The sequence below is a fragment of the Saccopteryx leptura genome, chromosome 8, assembly GCF_036850995.1.
Source record: "Saccopteryx leptura isolate mSacLep1 chromosome 8, mSacLep1_pri_phased_curated, whole genome shotgun sequence".
Lineage (NCBI taxonomy): Eukaryota > Metazoa > Chordata > Mammalia > Chiroptera > Emballonuridae > Saccopteryx > Saccopteryx leptura.
The window spans coordinates 85,589,243-85,611,785 of record NC_089510.1 but is presented as its reverse complement, the minus strand read 5'-3'; the positions used below and the strand labels follow the sequence as shown (position 1 = coordinate 85,611,785).

The 22,543-nt window shown below is 41.7% G+C and overlaps 1 protein-coding gene across 5 annotated transcripts in view; it reads left to right on the top strand.

The window, feature by feature from the left end:
* The first annotated feature begins 218 nt into the window (after positions 1 to 218).
* SKIL (SKI like proto-oncogene) overlaps positions 219 to 22,543 on the top strand; it is a 32,198-nt gene continuing 9,873 nt past the window's right edge. Inside the window, exons 1-3 of one of the 5 annotated variants that reach the window (XM_066346897.1) lie at positions 219 to 570; positions 2,124 to 2,229; positions 2,838 to 3,900. In XM_066346897.1, the coding sequence (XP_066202994.1) occupies positions 2,853 to 3,900 (1,048 nt within the window). In that variant the 5' untranslated portion in view covers positions 219 to 570; positions 2,124 to 2,229; positions 2,838 to 2,852. Of the gene's footprint in view, positions 571 to 616; positions 724 to 2,123; positions 3,901 to 22,543 lie in introns of those variants that run through there. The other 4 variants (XM_066346896.1, XM_066346894.1, XM_066346893.1 and 1 more) reach the window with 4 other exon arrangements.

Genomic DNA, 22,543 nt, shown 5'->3' with positions numbered 1-22,543 from the left:
CACCACGGAGCAGCGGGTGGGGCGGGGCGGTGGCGGCCCAGACAGCCGGCTGGGCGACTGGAGGAAGGAAGGAGGGAGGGCGGCGGAGGCGGTGGGGGTGGGGCGGGAAGGCACATCCTGTCTGCGCCGGGTGCACCGCAGACAGCTTCGCGCGCCAGCCGCCCAGACGGCGCGCTGGGCCAGGAGTGCCGGGTGCGCGCCTGGGGGGAAGGGCGGGCGCGCGCAGCCGCGGGGCGGGGGAGCTTGAGGAGCCACAATAGGCCGGACGGCGCGCGCGTCCCCGAGGAACTGGGAGCCGCCGGGGCTTCGGCGAAGGTGCCGGGCCCGTGCGCGCGCGCCGCCGCTGGCTCCGTTCCCTCCCCTCCTCCTCTCCCCTTCCCCGCCGCCCTTGCGCTCCCCTGGGCGGCCGGAGACGGCGGCGGCGTCTGCGGGAAGCTGTGTGTCTCCGCAGTGACGTGGGCGGGCCGAGGGCTCGGTGACGTCAGAGGGCTGTGTGTAGCGATGTGTGTGGGGTTCGGAGCGGCGCCGGCACAGCTGAAGGGAGCGGGCGAGCGGCGGCGGGCGGCACAGGTGCGGCTGCGGCTCACGAGGGGACGCGGCGGGAGGCAGAGGGCTCGCGACACCCGGCGAGCTCGGCGGCTTCTGCGGCGGGGGTAGCGTGGAGTTAACAAAGCTCATCGAGCTTCCCTGGGGCGTGGAGGCCGGAATCGGGGGTCCGGAGGCGTGAGTCCCGGGTGGGGTCGGGGCCAAGCGGGGCGGGGGTCCTACGGCGGATCAGACCCCGTTGACCCCGGCGGTGGGCGTGGGCAGGGCCAGGGCGCTGCACTTGACCCGAGCCGTCGGAACCTGGGAGCCGGGGACACCCGTCACCACCCTCCTCTCCCCGCCACCCGTCTGCGCTCCGCGGGGATGCCCTGGGCTCAACCCGGTCGGTCGGCGCGCGGCGGGTGGGGATCCCGGCTCGGCTCCCCACCCGCTCGCTGACCTTTCTCTCTGGCCCCGGGCGGGCGTAAGTACAGCCTTAGGGGTGCTGGGTGACACCCGAGAACTTCCCGGGGAGCGGGTGCGCGGGGGATTTCCACAGCCCTCCGTGCGGCCTCCGCAGTTGGGCCGCGGTAGGAGGGCACTTGGGGTTGTCCCTAGATCGCGGGTGGGGGTTGGTACGGATATCTTTCCTCCATTTCCCCTTACCCCCTTGCGAACCCCAGGGTGTTCTGGGTCCCTTGTCCACTCCTCCTCCCCCTCGGGTTTGAGATGGGTGGGTGGCTTTGCGTGAGCGGAGGGTTTCAGGGTTTGGGGGACTCCCTCATTCTAGGTCGTGCCTTCTGCCCTCTTCCACTGGCTGAGGTGTTCCTGTGGTGGGCGAGTCTGTACGTTGTCTAGTGGCTTTTCTTTAACCCTTTGGGTCTCTTTTATGGTAAATTGCTGGGAGTTTGGGAGACAAAAATGTCTACTTACTGGATTTTTTGGGATATTCTCTCAGTAAGAAAGTGGAAGAAGAATCTCCTTCTTCCCTCTTCCTCCATTTACATTCTTTGTGAGGTCTGTCTGCTTTGTGCTTTTTGTCCCGTATTAGTCTTGTTCAAGGATGAAGATTCCCAGGTGTGGAGGCCATAGCTTTTTGGCTCCCATTAAGCAAATTCGCTAACCTTTTAAAGAGAGGTTAGTTTTTTTGCCTATAGTCATTTCAGAAAGATAGCATACATTGATTAAATAAATTAATGCACTTAAGATCATAACTTCGTTATATGTAGATATGTTAACTCGTATTTAATGAAACTGGAGATGAAGTAATGGATTATTTTACTTAAAATGGTGTAAGTAGAAGCCTCTGGTACTGAGTTTTGAGTGAGATGATCTGTTTAAGGTTCTTTCTATTTTGAGTTGGAGTAGCCCTCTCCCTTTTCAGGGGTATTATTGCTCCCTTTTCTGGTTCTCCAGATTGCTTTCCTATTTAAATGAAGATTCTTCTAGTTAACTGGTGTTACAGTTAAATAAATCACTCAAGTGTCACCTTTGGTAAAGTGAACTCAGTTTAAGATTAAGAAACTGGTTTCAAACTGACCCTTTGGCCTCTGGAGCAAATTCAAATGTAACTCTCCCCCACCCCCCTTCTCTTCCAGATTAAAAGAAGACTGAACAGCAATCCTTGAAGATAACTGGGCAATTTTTGTTTAACTCATCTTTAAATTGTAGAAGTTCAGGTGGAGTCAGAGGCTCTTCTTACTGGTGTGAGGATTTATACAAGCCTTCAGTTTGTCAACACAGACTTAAGAGATCATCATTTTTAGAGAAGATACTTTTCTTCCTTTTTTTGGTGTCTTAGTGCCAAAAATTAAATTTAAGTGCATCATTTTGACTTGTTTTAATGTCCAGAGTTTATAACACAAGTGATTTCATAAAATTTTCACTTGTTTTGCTTAAAACCAAACCAAGCCTGGAAATCTTGAATTGAGAGAATTGGTAACTTTATTTTAATACATATATCTGAAGAATTAAAAAAAAACAAAGGCTTCCTCAGAAGTGTGCTTTTTAAAATTCTTTTTTTATTGGAGACAAATTTTATAGCACTTGCAGTGAAAATTATACTAGAGTATAAGTGGAACCAAAAGAAAGTTTGCAAAGTCTATTGTAGGGAGATCCCTCTTTGGAAATTTAAATTTTCTATAAGTTACCATTTTCTGTAACTTACCATATGTAAGTTACCATACCTATTGGTATACATTACTCTTTCATCTGTAAATAAGTAGCTAAATAATGCAAGTGTCAGACTTTCTTATTTAACACAATAGTTTTTAACAATGGAAAACCTACAGACAAATTTCTCTTTGATTCAGGGCTCAAATAAAAAAATGAATGGGATAGGAGATGATGGCAGCCCTCCAGTGAAAAAAATGATGATGGACATTCATGCAAATGGAAAAATGATAAACAAGGTGCCAACAGTAAAGAAAGAACACTTGGATGACTATGAAGTGCCAATGGGAGTTGATGGAGAGCATGTCAAGCGCACCTGTACGCCGGTGCCAGAACCTTTATATTTAAATCCCAGTTTGAAACACACTTTGGCGCAATTCCACTTAAGTAGTCAGAGCTCTCTGGGTGGACCAGCAGCATTTTCTGCTCGGTATTCTCAAGAAAGCATGTCACCTACTGTATTTCTGCCTCTTCCATCTCCTCAGGTTCTTCCTGGTCCACTGCTCATCCCTTCTGATAGCTCCACAGAACTCACTCAGACTGTGTTGGAAGGGGAGTCGATTTCTTGTTTTCAGGTTGGAGGAGAAAAGAGACTCTGTTTGCCCCAAGTCTTAAATTCTGTTCTACGAGAATTTTCACTCCAGCAAATAAATACAGTGTGTGACGAATTGTACATCTATTGTTCAAGGTGTACTTCAGACCAGCTTCATATCTTAAAGGTCTTGGGAATACTTCCATTCAATGCCCCATCCTGTGGGCTGATCACATTAACTGATGCACAGAGACTATGTAATGCTTTATTGCGGCCACGCACTTTTCCTCGAAATGGTAGTGTACTTCCTGCTAAAAACTCATTGGCTCAGTTAAAGGAAACTGGCAGTGCCTTTGAAGTGGAACATGAATGCTTGGGCAAATGTCAGGGTCTATTTGCACCCCAGTTTTATATTCAGCCTGATGCTCCTTGTATTCAGTGTTTGGAGTGCTGTGGAATGTTTGCGCCCCAGACATTTGTGATGCATTCTCACAGATCACCTGACAAAAGGACTTGCCATTGGGGCTTTGAATCAGCCAAATGGCATTGCTATCTTCGTGTGAACCAAAAATACTTAGGGACACCTGAAGAAAAGAAACTGAAGATAGTTTTAGAAGAAATGAAGGAGAAGTTTAGCATGAGAAATGGAAAGAGACCACAATCTAAGGCAAGTTTTTTTTTTTTTAAATAGCAATTTGAATAATATTAGTGGTTTACTTTGAGTTCAAAAGTTTATATTGAGAATATAATTTGTGTTTTAAGGAACTGTTACTGCTCATTCAGCAACAAAAAATACTGTTGTAGATAATATGTTTGTATTACATTTTAGGCTATAAAGTACTTTTCTGTGTGTGTTCTCATTTGAGCTTCCAGACAAACTAGTGAGAGGAGTAAGATTATTCCCATTTTATAAATAAAGAGACTGAGTCTCAGAGATCAAGTGGCTTTCCCAAGATTATGTAGACAGGGAGTAGAGGATTTGGGTTTCTTTCTCCAGTCATGTCTTCTCTCTCTTTCACGTGTCCTGCTTTTTGATGATTAAATCTGTTGTTTTCCTAGGATTCAAGATCATTTACACTTTGGTGTTATCTGCATTCACAAATGGTGTAATAGCTAGTCAAAACAGTTCTGGTGATGGGCTCCAAACAGCGTTTTTCAAAGGTACATCTAGGATTTATGACACTGCTTATATACTTGGATATTTAGGCTTGACTAGTGATTGGAAACAAATGGAAGTGAAAGATTTGTATGAAGAGTTAGTAACCAATATTTTTTTTGGAGAAAGGAATTATTTTTATTTTTTATTTTATTTTATTTTATTTTTTTGTATTTTTCTGAAGCTGGAAACAGGGAGAGACAGTCAGACAGACTCCCGCATGCGCCCGACCGGGATCCACCCGGCACGCCCACCAGGGGCGACTCTCTGCCCACCAGGGTGCGATGCTCTGCCCCTCCGGGGCGTCGCTTTGCGGTGACCAGAGCCACTGTAGCGCCTGGGGCAGAGGCCAAGGAGCCATCCCCAGCGCCCGGGCCATCTCTGCTCCAATGGAGCCTCGGCTGCGGGAGGGGAAGAGAGACAGAGAGGAAGGAGGGGGTGGGGGGTGGAGAAGCAAATGGGCGCTTCTCCTATGTGCCCTGGCCGGGAATCGAACCCGGGTCCCCCGCACACCAGGCCGACGCTCTACCGCTGAGCCAACTGGCCAGGGCTTATTTTTTATTTTTTAAGTTTATTTATTTTTTTTCTTTTTTTTTAAAATTTATTTATTTTAGAGAGGAGAGAGAGAGGGAGAGAGAGAGAGAAAGAGAGAGAGAGAGAAGGGGGGAGGAGCTGGAAGCATCAACTCCCATATATGTGCCTTGACCAGGCAAGCCCAGGGTTTCGAACCGGCAACCTCAGCATTCCAGGTCGACGCTTTATCCACTGCGCCACCACAGGTCAGGCAAGAAAGGAATTAAAAAAATATTAATGTTAATTTATTCTGGAATAAATAAAAGACTGTTTTAGACTAAATGTTAACATAAAAACCTGCCAGCAGAGAGGTCTTAAAACTTATTTTCCCCGCTGCATTATCTGGTAGGCTAAATTAATGTCTGGGTAATAGATAAGATTTGGGTTATTAAATATTCAGTTTGATGGTCTGGTTTTTAAATGTATTTTTCTACTTGATTAAAATCAGTGTAATAGCTAATACCAAGTGTTTAAGATGGGGCAACCATTGTTCTTGAGCAGTTTTACATGTGTAGTTTTATTTGACTTGTACAGCAAAAGGTTGGCGATGTTTCATTTTAAGAATCTAATTTTTTGCCTGACCAGGCAGTGGCACAGTGGATAAGAGCATAGGACTGGGACATGGAGGATCCAGGTTTGAAACCCTGAGGTCACAGGCTTGAGCGTGAGGTCACTGGCTTGAGTGTGGGATCATAGACATGACCTCCTGGTTGCTGGCTTGAACCCAAAGATCTCTGGCTTGAGCAAGGGGTAACTCGCTCTGCTGGATCCTACCCCCCCCCCCCAAGGCACATATGAGAAGGCAATCAGTGAACAACTAAGGTGTCGCAACAAAGAATTGATGCTTCTCATCTCTCTCCCTTCCTGTCTGTCCCTCTCTCTGACTCTCTGTCGGAAAAAAAAAAATGAATCTAATTTTTGTCCTATATAGTTTATATTTGTTGAAATAATCTCTGCTCTTTCTACTTCACAGAAGAAATGAATGAAACATTAAATGCCAAGTTTATTCACAGCAACATGAGAACTTAGGCTAGAATCTAAGATTTGGTGTCTTGTGCTTTATTATGGTGCCTTTAAAGTTTTGAGGAAAATTTAGTGTCAGTGTAGTTTCAAGACAGGGGTTTGCTTCTGAACTCCCATGAAGGTAATTTTAAACTGTAATTAATTCATGGTAGTTTGCTCCTTGCTTACAAAGGGTCAGCAGCCTTCAAAATTTCTTGCCTGTGGCAACTATATAAATTGATATTGCTCAGGTGCAGTTATAACAGATTTTGAAGAGGATTGAATTCAAGCCCGTTCTAAAATTGCTGACCTTGGCTTACAACTGGACTTCTGCTTAGAGATCACCATATTTCCCCATGCACTTTTTCCTGAAAAAGTTGGGGTCTAAAAACTGGGTGTGTCTTATACAGTAGTTGTAGATTTTTTTACTTGCATTTCCTGCTTTTTCGCACTTGTTTTTGCACTCAATGTTGAAGACAGTGATTTGTCATCAGACAGATGAGGACAAGCTAATGGATGGAAATTTTGACAGTGATGAGGAGTTGTATGAATTTTATGAAGAATAAAACTTGAGTTCAGTAACTTCATGTAATACATTTTTTTTCAAATTTTGGGCCCATAAATTAAGATATGTCTTATACATGGGAGTGTCTTATACATGGGGAAATACGGTATTTATAATCTCAAAATGTGCATTGCTCCTTTTGATATTTATGATGTCTTATCCAGAGCTTTAGGGACTTTACCTTTACAGTCCATAGGTGGTCACATTATTTGCCAGATATTCTTGCTCCGATGTTTGTTGCTCTGACATAAGCATTTTGGGGATAAACTACTTGCCTAATATTCCTGTTGTGTTTTTTGAGAAAAATATCTGAAAACCATGATGAAGGTTTAAAAAAAGATGATGAATTTACTTAACTGAACCTGAATGAACTAGGGTTTGCTTAAAATTGAAATTCTTCATTTGGATGTATAGCCCTTTATTGTTTCAGAACTTAATTTGAATTCATTTTTTATTTAGGGAAGATTCCCCCCACCTTCTATCTTTTGCTGCTACTTTTTTTTTTTTTTTGTATTTTTCTGAAGCTAGAAACGGGGAGAGACAGTCAGACAGACTCCCGCATTCGCCCGACCGGGATCCACCCGGCACGCCCACCATGGGGCGATGCTCTGCCTCTCCGGGGCGTAGCTCTGCTGCGACCAGAGCCACTCTAGCGCCTGGGGCAGAGGCCGAGGAGCCATCCCCAGCGCCAGGGCCATCTTTGCTCCAATGGAGCCTCGGCTGCGGGAGGGGAAGAGAGAGACAGAGAGGAAGGAGAGGGGAGGGGTGGAGAAGCTGATGGGCACTTCTCCTGTGTGCCCTGGCCGGGAATCGAACCGGGACTTCTGCACGCCAGGCCAACGCTCTACCACTGAGCCAACCGGCCAGGGCCTTTTTGCTGTTACTTTTTGCAGTACTTGCTACTCGTGTATTATGGCATTGTTTCCGATTTTATATGAATTTTAAGCAAGTTAAGGGAACTTAAAATTTCTAGCAAACTTTTTTTTTTCTTATTTTTTTTTTTTAGTGAGAGGAGGGGAGGCAGACTCCTGAATGTGGCTGACTGGGATTCACCTGGCAAGCTGATGAGGGGGAGATGCTCTGGCCGTCTGGGGCCATTGCATTGCTCTGTTGCTGAGCAACTGAGCGATTTTTTTTTTTTAATGCCTGGGGCAGATGCCTTGAAACCATCCTCAGCGCCTGTGAGCAGCTCACTCAGATCAGTCGAGCCATGGCTGTGGGAGAGGAAGAAAGAGAGAGGAAGAAAAAAGGGGGAGGGAGGAGAAGCAGATAGTCGCTTCTTCTGTGTGCCCTGACTGGAAATAGAACCCAGGACATCCACACGCTGGGCCAGGGCCCAAACCTTTTTAAGAAATGAGGCTTTTGGTGTTTGCATGTAATACATACTTGAGTGGTACCATTTACATTTTAAAAATTTACTCCTCAAAACTTGGTAAGGTGGTTTTTTTTTGAAAGTCTGTTGAGCAGGGTTTCTCAGATGAACCCGTCCCAGATGGGTCATGTGCTCCTGGTTGTGCAACTGGTAGATTGTAGCATCAGGAGTTGAATGCAGGTCTTCTGACTTGAGGCCTAGTAATTTTAACTTTTTCCTTAAAGCTAATTTAGTAGCAGAAACTAGATTTTGAGAAACATTAACTGTGTAATGGTTGTTAAACTCTGTGTTAACTGGTGTATATACTCAAATATTTAACTGGCAAGGGGCAAGGAGATCGTTATTGACTGGGGAACGTTTTCCAGTTACCTTTTGTGGGTTGGTGAGTTGGTTGCTGACCAAACCAAATTAGACCCAAAAGGAGCTCATTTAAAAAAGATGATGGGTTTCTTTGTGATTTTTTTAAAGAGAAGAATGTGCTACGTATATTAACCTCATGTAAAGGACTTTGTTTAGTGTGAACATTAATGTAATTTATATGTTTATGTAGTTTATGTCATCAAAATACTGTTTCTGTATATATAAAAAAGCCTGAAACTCAATAGTCAAGTATTTGAAATGTAGCAATTGGTAAATCTTTTCTAAGGATGGCAATTATATTAGTAATGATCACTAAACTCTTTGCATAGCTAATAACTATATTTAGTTTGCATCGATAGTAGCTATATTTAGATGGGAGAAATAGGCCCTGGCCCCTTGGCTCAGTGGTAGAGCATCAGCCTGGCTTGTGGATGTCCCATGTTTTAATTACCAGTCAGTGCACACAGGAGAAACGCCCATCTGCTTCTCCATCTCTCACTTCTCTCTCTCTCTTCTCTTTTCCTCCTGCAGCCATGGCTCGATTAGAGTGAGCTGGCCCTGGGCGCTGAGGATGGCTCCATGGCCTCCGCCCTCAGGTGCTAAAAAAAAAAAAATGACTCCAGTTGCAACTGAGCAAGGGCCCTAGATGGGCAGAGCATCACCCCCTAGTGGGCTTGCAAGGTGAATCCAGGTCCTGGCGCCTGTGGGAGTCTGTCTCTTTGCAAAATGATGTTAAAAAACTGTTTATCCCATCGTATCATTTGAGCTTTTTGTACTTTGTGTTAGAACAGTGGTTATGGTACTTTACAGTGTACAAATATATGCAAGAATATCATATTCCTGATTTTTCTCCAAATCTTCCATGGGTATTATTTATTTGATCTAATTCTAATTTGGTTGAATCTTACGTTTCTGTCTATGGGAAAAGGTTAAGCAAACTGATCATTTGTAAATAAATTTTGAAGGGTTATATTTACTTAAGATTACTTATGAGCACACTGGAAAAGCCCACTTGTAGTTAATTGATAAGATTATTATAGGTCAGTGGTAGTCAGCATCGTCCCTACCGCCTACTAGTGGGCATTCCAGCTTTCATGGTGGGCGGTAGTGGAGCAACCAAAGTATAAATAAATAGATAGATTTAACCCTGGCCGGTTGGCTCAGTGGTAGAGCCTTGGCCTGGCATGCAGGAGTCCCGGGTTCGATTCCCGGCCAGGGCACACAGGAGAGGTGCCCATCTGCTCCACCCCTCCCCCTCTCCTTCCTCTCTGTCTCTCTCTTCCCCTCCCGCAGCCAGGGCTCCACTGGAGCTGAGGATGGCTCTGTGGCCTCTGCCTCAGGCACTGGAATGGCTCTGATTGCAGCAGAGTGACGCCCCAAGATGGGCAGAGCGACGCCCCAAGATGGGCAGAGCGACGCCCCCTGGTGGGCATGCCGAGTGGATCCTGGTCAGGCGCATGCGGGAGTCTGTCTGGCTGCCTCCCCATTTTCAGCTTTGGAAAAATACAAAAAAAAAAAAAAAAAAGATTTAACTATAGTAAGTTGTTTTATAAAGATTTATTCTGGGCCCTGGCCGGTTGGCTCAGCGGTAGAGCGTCGGCCTGGCGTGCGGGGGACCCAGGTTCGATTCCCGGCCAGGGCACATAGGAGAAGCGCCCATTTGCTTTTCCACCCCCCCCTCCTTCCTCTCTGTCTCTCTCTTCCCCTCCCGCAGCCAAGGCTCCATTGGAGCAAAGATGGCCCGGGCGCTGGGGATGGCTCCTTGGCCTCTGCCCCAGGCGCTAGAGTGGCTCTGGTCGCGGCAGAGCGACGCCCCGGAGGGGCAGAGCATCGCCCCCTGTTGGGCAGAGCTTCGCCCCTGGTGGGCGTGCCGGGTGGATCCCGGTCTGGCGCATGCGGGAGTCTGTCTGACTGTCTCTCCCCGTTTCTAGCTTCAGAAAAAAAAAAAAAAAAGATTTATTCTGCCAAACTTACTGAAAATATGACATAAAGTACTTGGTAAGTAATTATGATATGCTTTAACTTGTTGTAACTGCTTTATAAATTTTATAAAGTAAAGTTACTTCCCTACTTTATAAATCACTATTACTGTGGAACCGGTGGGCGGTTAGAAAATTTTACTACTAACAAAGATACAAAAGTGGGCGGTAGGTATAAAAAGGTTGACTACCCCTGTTATAGGTGATTCTTTACTGTTGTAGCATGTTGCTGACAATCTTCAGTAAATTAAAGATTGTGCATGTTCTTATAAGTACATATATATATATAGTAAGTATATATGTTTTTAAATTAAAATATTGATTTCTAATATTTACACTTGACTCTTAGGTAAGTAAAATAATTCAGTTTTTACTCTGCTTAGCGAACAAAACCCTGTGGCAGTGGATAGCAACTGCTGGTCTGCGGACTGGTGCCAGTCCATCAGAAAGTTTGTGCATTTCCAGGAAAGAGTTAACCACTCTGATGTTGTATGAAGACTGTAATCTTGCCTGACCTGTGGTGGCGCATTGGATAAAGTGTTGACCTGGAATGCTGAGGTCGCTGGTTCGAAACCCTGGGCTTGCCAGGGTAAGACACATATGGCAGGCAATCAATGAACAACTAAAGTGAAACAACTATGAGTTAGTGAAACAACTATGAGTTGATACTTCTCGAGCAGACCCCCACCCCCAGTCTGCTCTCTGTAAAATCAATAAAATAAAATCTTAAAAAAAAAGGCTATAGTCTACAAACAGCGTAATGGCGATCTAAAAAATACTGCCCTATAAATTATTTGTAATGCAAATAGATGACATAAAGATATCAACCTAAATTTTTTTCTCCTAAAAAGCTTATTAAATTTTCACTATTATTGATTTTGCGTTTCCTTTAAGTTCATTTCTTCAGAGGTCATTGGAATAATAATGGTACAGTAAATTTCTCCCCTCCCTAAGCTATTATACTTTTGTTTAGGAAGTAAATACACTTCCTTGTTTAGGAAGTAAGGAAATATACCAGAGAGAAATTGGCAACTGTAATGGGCAGTGTTGGAACAAAAAATGTTCCAATAACGTGGTGGATTTGATGTATCAGTGGTATAGTTTGTATTTTGTTATTACATAAAATTTGATCAAGTGGGGGTAGGTCAGAATCAAACGGAGTACTTGTGCTCATATAAGGGACTGTTAGGAATATTTTCATCTAATTTTCTAGAATTAATAATTATCTTCATGACTGTAGAGGCTGTCCTTTTTCCGTTTCCCAGAACATAAGCTGAGTGCCTAGCGTGGCTAAGGCACTCATGAAAAAAAATTTTTTTTAAAAAACAATACATTTTTGAAAGACAGCACCATATTTTATTTTAGAGTATTTGGATTTTTCTGGAAAAAATATTTTAACTTTTAATAAACACATGCGTAATCTAAGAACAAACTGTTGAATAAGATAACTGATCAAAGAGAATGGATGTGAAGCATTTTGAAAGTGAAGAGTATAGAAATGCAGGATGATATTTTTCAGACTATTACTGAAATATTTGCTAGTATGTATTTTGGGATTTTTCCTTTCCCCAAACATCTTGACTTATCTAGAATTATGTGAAGATTATTTCTAAGACACAATAACTAAATATTATTAGTTTCAAATGTATGCACTCTTAGTTGTTTGTACACGTAATTACACTAGATTTTTTTACATTCTAAAATGAAGTGTGCAAGAATAAAGTGCAAAACAGGGTATGAGAATTATGTTATAGGAAGAACATTTTAAAGAACTCTTCAGAATGTCTTTGAGAATAATGCCCCCTTATGGTTTGGGAAATACATCCTATACATATTTATAGTCATTTACCATTAAAAAATGGAAAACTTTTTAAAATGGTAGTATTTTAAAAAGGTCTATGATAAGAGAAACTTAGAAATTTATTCTTTTAGTTTCAAAAAAATTAAGGAACTTCAAGGAGGGAAAGAAAAGGATAGGCCTGAATCAGTGTGTACTCAGCCAGTAGTGTTCCCATAGCTAGATATACATGATAATTTCTGACACTGAGAGAATAAAGAAGTATTATAGAATTGGGTTAATTTCAATCCCTTTAGAAATCTGGGGAAGGAAAGTGATTGTGACCTAGAACTCAGTTTGTTCAAGTAAAGAGGTAAAACTAGTTTGGGAATAGCTTTAGTAATAGCTTGAAAGCTGTATTTTGTCCACATACATAATTTTGGTCTGTTGAGAGTTCACATACATAAAATAATTTAAGGATTTTGTTAGGCTGCAAAAAGCAAAAAAATATGTAATTAAACTATAAGCCTTTTTTAAAGGTGTGCTTTGTGTCAAACACTGAAAGTATTATAGCACCATGGTAGGTGGAAAGAAGAATTGGAAAAATATACAATTAATTTAAAAGTCATTTTGAGCCTGACCAGGCGGTGGTGGCGCAGTGGATAGAGTGTCGGACCAGGATGCAGAGGACCTAGGTTCGAGACCCCGAGGTCGCCAGCTTGAGTGCCGGCTCATCTGGTTTGAGCAAAAGCTCACCAGCTTGGACCCAAGGTCGCTGGCTCGAGCAAGGGGTTACTCGGTTTGCCGAAGGCCCGCGGTCAAGGCACATATGAGAAAGCAATCAATGAACAACTAAGGTGCCACAACGAAAAACTGGTGATTGAGGCTTCTCATCTCTCTCCATTCCTGTCTGTCTGTCCCTATCTATCCCTCTCTCTGACTCTCTCTCTGTCCCTGAAAAAAAAAAGAAAAAGAAAAGTCATTTTGATTTCTAGACTTAGAAGTAGGTCACAGAAATATGTACAGAAAGACTACATTGGAGGTGCCCTAAGGCAGGAATCCATCTAGTTTCTCAATCTAGAATGTGGTAGATGCTTAATAAAGGATTGGATAACTGAAAGAAAAATCATAATAGCCCTATAAAGTTACCAAGGGAGAAAATAGGATTTGATTTTACAGCAAGAAGTTTTTTGTTTTTGTTATAATGAATTAATTTTGAGATGCCAAATAATATTAAAAATGCGTATTTTGTTAATCTTATTGGGACAAGGAATAAAAAAGTGTAAGAAACTTACTAAAGACAATTAGGTAAATAATACTAGGAATTTTATTTCATGTTAAAAGTATTTTGATGTGATTATGAAAGTAATAGGCCCATTGTAGTAAGTACTAAAAGAAATTTCTCATAGTTTTACTATGCAGTGATAATTACTATTGGAATTTTACCTTTACAAATGTAATGCTTTGTAAATCTGCACAAAAGCACCTGTAGCATGCACGAGTGTTATTAATACAGGACTAGTTCAAATAGTAATGTTTTTTGGACCAATGTTAAGATAGTTTGCTTAGAACCGTGTTTTTCAAACTGCAGTTTGTCATCCATGAACCCTTTCTTATCTGGGTTTCCAGGAGAGGAGAATTAAGCCCTCCTTTTAGTGATGGTTTATTTCTTCCAGGGATGGCTGCATATCTCGGTTGATTATAGAGTGTTGTCCCAATATTCAAGGGTGGTCAGTTTGATCCCTGGACAGGGCACATACAAAAACCACATATTTCTGTCTTTTTTCCTCTCTAAAATCAGTAAAATAAAAATTAAAAATAATAGTATTCTAAATGCTTTATGGAGAAGTTAATTCATTGTACACAAATGGATGCATTGGGACATTTGGGCTTAATTCTATAGAGAACCTCAGTTAAGAAAGGATCATGAAATCAATTGAGTGGGTCACCAGTATTTATTTTTTGAGAGAGTGAGGGAGAAAGGGGGGGGGGGACAGGCAAGGACAGGCAGGAAGGGAGAAAGGTGAGAAGCATCAATTCTTCATGGCGGCACCTTAGTTGTTCATTGATTGCTTTCTCATATGTGCCTTGACTGGGGAGCTCCAGCTAAACCAATGACCCTTGCTCAAGTCAGCGACCATGGGGTCATGTCTATGATCCCATGCTGAAGCTGGATGAGCCTGGACTCAAGCCAGAGATTCTGGGGTTTTGAACCTGGGTCCTCAGCATCTCAGGCCAATGCTCTATCCACAGCACCACCGCCTGGCCAGGTGTCACCAGTATTTTCTTAAAAAAACATGACAGTAAAAAATAGAGTGTATTATATATAGTAAAATTAGTTAATCTACATTCTGCTGTTGTCAGTTATGATTAGTTGGAGGCCAAAATAATCTGAGATCATTTTTTTTTTTTTTTCCTGAAGCTGGAAACGGGGAGAGACAGTCAGACAGACTCCCACATGCGCCCGACCGGGATCCACCCGGCACGCCCACCAGGGGCGAAGCTCTGCCCACCAGGGGGCGATGCTCTGGGGTGTCGCTCTGTTGCGACCAGAGCCACTCTAGCGCCTGGGGCAGAGGCCAAGGAGCCATCCCCAGCGCCCGGGCCATCTTTGCTCCAATGGAGCCTTGGCTGCGGGAGGGGAAGAGAGAGACAGAGAGGAAGGAGGGGGTGGGGGTGGAGAAGCAAATGGGCGCTTCTCCCATGTGCCCTGGCCGGGAATCGAACCCGGGTCCCCCGCATGCCAGGCCGACGCTCTACCGCTGAGCCAACTGGCCAGGGCCTGAGATCATTTTTTTTAAAGCATATATTCTGAAATAGGAGAGCAAAATCTTAAGACTTATATAGATTGAAACAACAGATATTTTTGTGAAAGATATATTTGACATGGAGATTTCCAGGCAATTGCAATGTTAAATAGATTGGGCACCACATAATTCCAGTAAAAAAAAAATTATTTTTAAAGGTCCCAGGTTGCTGAGGTCGCCAGTTTGAATCTCCAGGCTTGCCTGCTCAAGGCACATATGGGAGTTGATGCTTTCTGCTCCTCCCTGCTTCTCTCTCTTTCTCTCCTCTCTCTCTAAAAGTGAATAAATAAAATCTTAAAAAAAAAAAAAAAAAAAGTCCCAGATGTTAACAGGATTATTTAATCAGTTCCTTTTTTTTCAAGTTGTAAAGACAGTGGTATACTCTTGACTTCATGTAGCTTTTTTTACACAAAGGATTTAAGATAACAGTTGCACATTGTAAGAATGGGAGCCTTTGCTTTGCTTGTGAGCAGTATAAATCCTGCAAACCTAAAATTGGCTTTGTGAGATAAGTGGTAATATCTTTTTGTGTGGGAACAGCCGACATTGCTGTAACTCCTGTAGATCTGTCTTTGATAAGTTAGTGGAGATGCTTAGATCATATTGTTCCAGCTCTACATTAGGTTGATTCTACTAATTACAATGAAGTGAGGCACAAGTCTAAGCCTTAAAATCCCTGAAGTTGCTAATGCTACCTTGTAACACTATCCTTATCTCAGTTGTTGAAACACTCCTTCACAGCATGTTGGAAGTACAGTATTGAGGAAACCTGTCATGCTCTGAAAGATTCCTTTTCTTTGAATAAGAGTTGTTAGCAGCTGTCTGGTAGGGTGTCTGTTGTTTCCTTCTGAAATCATTTATTGACCAATTGAATGTTTTAATCTTATACACAGTAAAAAGACCCTGACAAGTATATTCACTTTATTCCTAAAAAGTTGTTGCTTAACTATGTATTGTCATGTCTTTAGTAAGGTTGCTAATAATTTATGTTGTAATGTGTGTTTAATATGCATTATGTTTTATTTCTTTGTAATCATACCATTAGGAGGAAAGACTGTTGAATTTAGCAATCTGTTAGGTCTTCATATGCTTTCTGTCATAAATGCCAAAATGTAGTCTTTATCTTTTACATTTTTAAAAATGTTTTTTCCACATATTTAAAAGTTATTTAATTCTGATTTTGGGGGGCTTTTGGGTATTGATTCCATCAGTGTTTTGAAGCATTGTCTTATCTTTTTTAGTTCATGAGTGTTTATCACTAGACTTAAAGGTTATAAATATTGGCCTGACCTGTGGTGGCGCAGTGGATAAAGCGTCGACCTGGAAATACTGAGGTCGCCGGTTCGAAACCCTGGGCTTGCCTGGTCAAGGCACATATGGGAGTTGATGCTTCCAGCTCCTCCCCCCCTTCTCTCTCTCTGTCTCTCCTCTCTCCCTTTCCCTCTGTCTCTCCTCTCCTCTCTAAAATGAATAAATTTAAAAAAAAATTTAAAAAAGAGACTATTTTAAAAAAAAAGGTCATAAATATTAATCTTACTGTGATTAAAAACTAGAGTGCCACCTAAAAGCAAAGTTTATTATTAAAGATAAATCTAGGAATTTTAAAGTTTTTTTTTATTGGACAGATGGAAATGTTTGTATATGAATAGTGTGGGGTGAGTGGAATTACTTTTGTATATAGAAAGTGGTGACAAAATGCTTATTGGTTTTTTTGTGTAAATGAAATGAAGTTCTCTAAATTATTTCACTGTGAGACTAATAAGCATTATACTACCAAGATACAATGGTTCTTTATTAGAAAATCTGATTATCAAAGGGTATTATACATAGCACAATAAGTTGAAATTTAGAGAAACTTCCCTAAAACATTTCCTAATTTTTACTTATTTAAAATGACTTCTTCCATGCATTTTGCAATTGTTTAAAATTTATTTCCTAGATATTATTAGTTCTTTCATGCCTTAGAGAAAGAACCTTTAGAATGACATTAAGTGTCTGAAATTTTTCTTATGTTTCAGTTGAGGATGCCTTTTTTGTGGTAGATAATGATGGGGAATTGGGCAATAAAAGCATTTTAAAATGTTAAGGCTCTAACTTAAGCTACTAAATGATCTACTTTTCTCCTTTGCCAAGTAATGTAATATATTTTATTTTAATATTTACAAAAAGGAAACAAATTATTCCCATATTGAAAGGTAAGACAGACAGCAGTAGATGGTTATCTCTTGGTATCTTAATTTTTATTCCTAATCAGTAGTAGCATTACTGCTGTGCCATTTAATTATATTGTTCTCTTTTTTTGAAGACTTAATTTGTATGTTGAAACAAACTCAGAATAGATGAAAAAAATCTGGCATATCTGTGAATGTTCTGTATAATATGTGCTTAATTATTTTTAACACGCGTTAGGGTAATTTGTTATAAATGTGTTTATGGCTTACCACAGCTTATTAGGTAAGATTAGCTCCCAGCATTTTATTATGGTTAGTGTTGAACATTTTTTCATCATTTATGTTATTTAGTTTGTAGATCTGATCTTTAAGAATACACCCCAAAGACCTTTGGCCTCTTTCATACTTCATGAAGTAGGGGTCTGGAATGTGAGACTGAATTTCTTGGTAGCAGAGTAACCTTAAAAAAGGCCACCCTAGGAGTTGATGAGCTACATTGTTATTCAGAATTCATTCAACAAATGTTTATTTAGTTCCTACTACGTGCCAGGCATGGTCCTTGGTACTGAAATTATAAAAGGAAGATAGTCCTTAGCCTCAAACTTTTTCAAGCAGAGAGTTGGATAGCCCCTTGTCAGGGATTTTGAATAGGGAATTTAGACATTGGCTGGAAGAGTGCACTACGTATCTTCCAGGAAGATTTCTGTAGAACCCTAGTCCAGTGGTTCTCAGACTTTCTGAAGTCGGGGCACATTTAAAATCCTACAGATAATTATAGGTGCACTATATACAAATTTCTGAGAAATATGTTATAATAATTAAGTCAAATATTAAAAAATATAAAGTCCAAGTGTGCTTTTATGGTAATTAAATGAAATAAATACGACAAAATTAAATTTATTCTGACATTAAAAAACATTTTTATGTTACAGTTTTTGAGTTACGCTTTTTAGAATTTGTAAAAAAGAGGGGTTAAAAAATAAAAAAACGACAAAAAAGCTATCTTTTTATATATATAGATACATTCTTAGTAAGATTTAGTAAATTCAGCAGGTCCCAGTATGAATGTGTTGTTTTTTCATTCTTGTGTGTATGAGAAACATGAGCCTGAAATGTCCTAGTGATTTCTTCAATGTTTGGGCATGTATTTGAAAGGCAAGCTCTCATTTCTTCGTCAATACATTGAAGAATTCCTCTCTTTTTACTTTTTTTTTTTTTTGTATCTTTCTGAAGCTGGAAACGGGGAGAGACAGACAGACTCCCGCATGCGCCCTACCGGGATCCACCTGGCACGCCCACCAGGGGCGAGGCTCTGCCCACCAGGGGGCGATGCTTTGCCCCTCCAGGGCGTCGTTCTGCCTCGACCAGAGCCACTCTAGCGCCTGGGGCAGAGGCCAAGGAGCCACCCCCAGCGCCTGGGCCATCTTTGCTCCAATGGAGCCTTGGCTGCGGGAGGGGAAGAGAGAGACAGAGAGGAAGGAGGGGGGGTGGAGAAGCAAATGGGCGCTTCTCCTGTGTGCCCTGGCCTGGAATCGAACCCGGGTCCCCCGCACGCCAGGCCGACGCTCTACCAAGGAGCCAACTGGCCAGGGCTCTTTTTACTCTTAATTGTGTTGAGTGCAGAAAACCCCACCATACATATCATCTTAACTTTATACCAAACAAAGGATAGAAGAAACTTGCCTCCAGTCTTTCCGGGGAACATGGGGGGTAGTGTAATCAATCCAGCACCACAGTTTAACAGCCTTTTGCAACCTAATCAGGCAAATGAGATGGGGGGTTGGGCAGACTGTCAGCTTACAGCCAATTCCTCACACCTCTGTTCCCCAAAAATCTAAACTCCTGTTGGTTTTTTGGTCCCTAACAGGCACATATTTCTCTGGAATACCATAGGGCGCATCTGGAAATCTTCTAGGTATAAAACAAATTTAAAGTGGAGTTTGCTTTATTTTCTAAATAATGGGAAACAAATGACTTCTAGAAAAGAAATTCTCATTTAATTCAAGCTGATCTTGTATTTCACTGATTTATTAGCATGAGCTTATTCATGCTAATTAACACTTCTACACCTCTTTTATCATACAGTGTTGGGGTGACAAATGTTCTGCCTAAATGGATTTTCTAGATAGTGAAGCTGTTTTTTTCAGCACTGTGTTTCTTTAAAACTTTAACGTTTTTTATGAATTCTAAAATGTCAAATAGTTTTCATCTTTTTTTTTTTTTTTTTTTACAGGGACAGAGAGAGTCAGAGAGAGGGACAGATAGGGACAGACAGACAGGAATGAAGAGAGATGAGAAGCATCAATCATCAGTTTTTTGTTGCGACACGTTAATTGTTCATTGATAGCTTTCTCATATGTGCCTTGACTGTGGGCCTTCAGCAGACTGAGTAAACCCTTGCTCGAGCCAGCGACCTTGGGTCTAAACTGGTGAGCTTTTTCTTTTTTTGCTCAAGCCAGATGAGCCCGCGTTCAAGTTGGCGACCTCGGGGTCTCTAACCTGGGTCCTCCGCATCCTAGTGCAATGCACTATCCACTGCGCCACTGCCTGGTCAGGCAGTTTTTATCTTTTTATGTGGTGTATAGTATGTTATTTATGCATGTGATACACTATTTATATATATTGTAGTATAATACAGAATATAATTTAACTATGTCATGTTGACTTGAGACTTTTTTTTTTTTGAGTGGCAGGGAGGCAGAGACAGACTCCTACATGTGCCCTGACTGGGATCCACCCAGCAAGCCCCCTACAGGCGATGCTCTGCCCATCTTGGGCTCCTGTTCTGTTGCTCAGCAGCTGAGCTATTTTAGTGCCTGAGGCAATGCCATAGAACCATCCTCAGTGCCCAGGGCCAACTTTGCTTAAACCATTTGAGCCATGGCTGCAGGAGGGGAGGGGAGAGGAGAGAGAGAAAGAGTAAAGGTGGAGATGCAGGTGGTCACTTCTCCTGTGTGCCTTGACCAGGAATCAAACCTGGGACTTCCACACGCTCTACCTCTGAGCCAACCACCCTGGCTGACTCAAGACTTCTTTTTTCTGTGTGTGTGACAGAGAGAGAGAGAGGAACAGATAGGGACAATCAATTCTTCGTTGTGGCACCTTAGTTCATTGATTGCTTTCCTTGATGGGGGCTACAGCAGATCGAGTGCCCCCCTGCTCAAGCCAGCTCAAACCAGATGAGCCCGCACTCAAGCTGGCGACTTCAGGTTTTCTAACCTGCGTCCTCTGTGTCCCAGTCTGGCACTCTATTCGCTGCGCTGTTGCCTGGTCAGGCCTGACTCAAGACTTGAGCATCAGTTGCTGTACTCTGTTGTGATAAGAGTAGAGAACAATGGAGATACATTAAAGTATTTGTCCTGGCCAGTGATAAAGCCCTCAAATTGCATTGCTTTTTGAAGTTTTTATGTTAGCATCCTGAAATTCACCTTTCTTTAGACTGTCAGCTGTCACCAGACATCTATCACTTAGTATTTCTATTGCCAGCAGTTCAGTCCTCTTTCTAATTTACAGGTGGAACTAAGCTGTAGGCTAAGAAACTTTGTAAACAGTGATTGGTTTGCTTTATTAATAAGCAGTTGATTTTTGCCTCGATTCTGAACTTTTTTAGAATATTTGATCAGGATTGTGGGGTTTATAAATGAAATCTTAAAAAAAAAAATCTTAAAGAGCCTGACCTGTGGTGGCACAGTGGATAAAGTGTTGACCTGGAACACTGAGGTCGTTGGTTCAAAACCCTGGGCTTGCCCGGTCAAGGCACATATGGGAGTTGATGCTTCCTGCTCCTCAGCCTTCTCTCTCTCTCTCTTTCTCTTTCTTTCTCTCTTCCTTCTCCCTAAAATGAATAAATAAAATCTTAAAAAAAAAAGGATTTAAAATCTTTTTAAAAATTCTATTCTTATATAGAGTCTAGAGGCCTCATTGAATGCATAACTTTAATTCTTTCAGATTACTCTTTTATGTATATCTGACAGTCTTGTTAATATTTCAGATTTCTTGCCCAATAATACTTAACAAAAATGTTGGCTGCTCTGGCTGGTTGTACTGATGGATTCCTGAGGTTGCCGATTTGAGCTCTGGTCAGGGCAGGTATGAGAAGTCAATGGCACGACTAAAGGGATCACTGAGTTGATGCATCATTCTTTTCTCCCATGCCTTCCCTCCCTCTTTTCTCCCCCTCCCTCTTTCTCAAAAAAAAAGTTGATCTCCTACCAAAACAGATTACCATGTTTTTGTTTGGGGCTTCTGATTAGCTTTAAATCATCTCTTAATTGGTCAGGTTATGTCATATGTTCTCCAAAAGCTGTTTGCTTTTGGTTTTCAGCCAGTTGTATTGGGGCAGTAGGTTACTTGTGAGGCCTTTCCTTCCCTGAGTGTCTTCAATCCTCCCTGGGGTTTCTTCGTTAGCAGGATCTCCCGAATCAAACCACGGATAATTTGTGAATTTGCTTTTGCTTTAGTCACAACTGTTCAGTATCTGGAGATGTTCCCATTCACTTTACTTAGATGCTCGGTTCTGAACTGGATATTAAGACATCAGGTATTTAGTATCTGCCCCCTAAATGCAGTGTTCATGCATTACCCAGTGAGGATGGCATTTTCCACACACTTCAGCTAATTGCAGAGGGAGGGGAGCCTCTTAGAGGCAGATCAGAGAATCCACCTCTCCTTTTTATCTCATCCTTCATCTTATTCCTTTATCTTATTCCCAGTTCCTTTCTCCCTCTCTTTGTTGCTCAACTTAAACTAGGTCTTCTTTCAGCTCCTTTTTCTTCCTCCATTAGTGAGTTTTGCCCTCTTTTAAGATACCCTTTTCCCAAAAGAGCACGGTAATCACTATACTATGAAATGTGTGTGTGTAGGGAGGGGAGACAAAGGGTAAAGCACATGAAAATAAGAGGACTCAGTAACACAGGTTATTTATTTTCTTTCCCAGTTTCTGAACTTCAGTTTTCTAATCTGTGAAGAAGAGATAATGATATCTAGTTAATGAGGTATTTGTTAAAATTAAGCAGGATGTATAAAGTTCTTATCAGATAGGTGCTCAACAGGTAGCCAGTTACTTTCTCCTTTTCCTTTATTAACATACAGTTTATGAGGTAATATGGTTTACTGATAAGTGTTAGCAAAGTGGTTTCTTGTTTAGTTTGGCAAGGAAATTATTGCTGTAGAATGTTACCTGTACACTAACAAATACTGTATGGACAGGTTATGTTCTAGCTGATTGTAGCAGAATGAAGAAGAATCAGAACTTACAAATGCTGTACATTTGCATAGTACTACTATTTAAAAGGGATTTCAAAAATCGATTCTGTAAGTATGAAATTGGATAAAATAATTCCTGATAATCACTGTTAACATGATACTGAAGCTGTTTTTATGATGGGATAGTTCATGTAGCAGTCTTTGAGTTTCACATTATCAGGCATGGTACTCTAAGGAAGGATTGCCTTATTAGAGGGTGACTCTTAATTAATGTAACTCTTCTTTCTCAGGGTTCTCTAGGGAATATCCTATGGCTTTGTCAAGTTGACACCTTAAAATTTTAACCA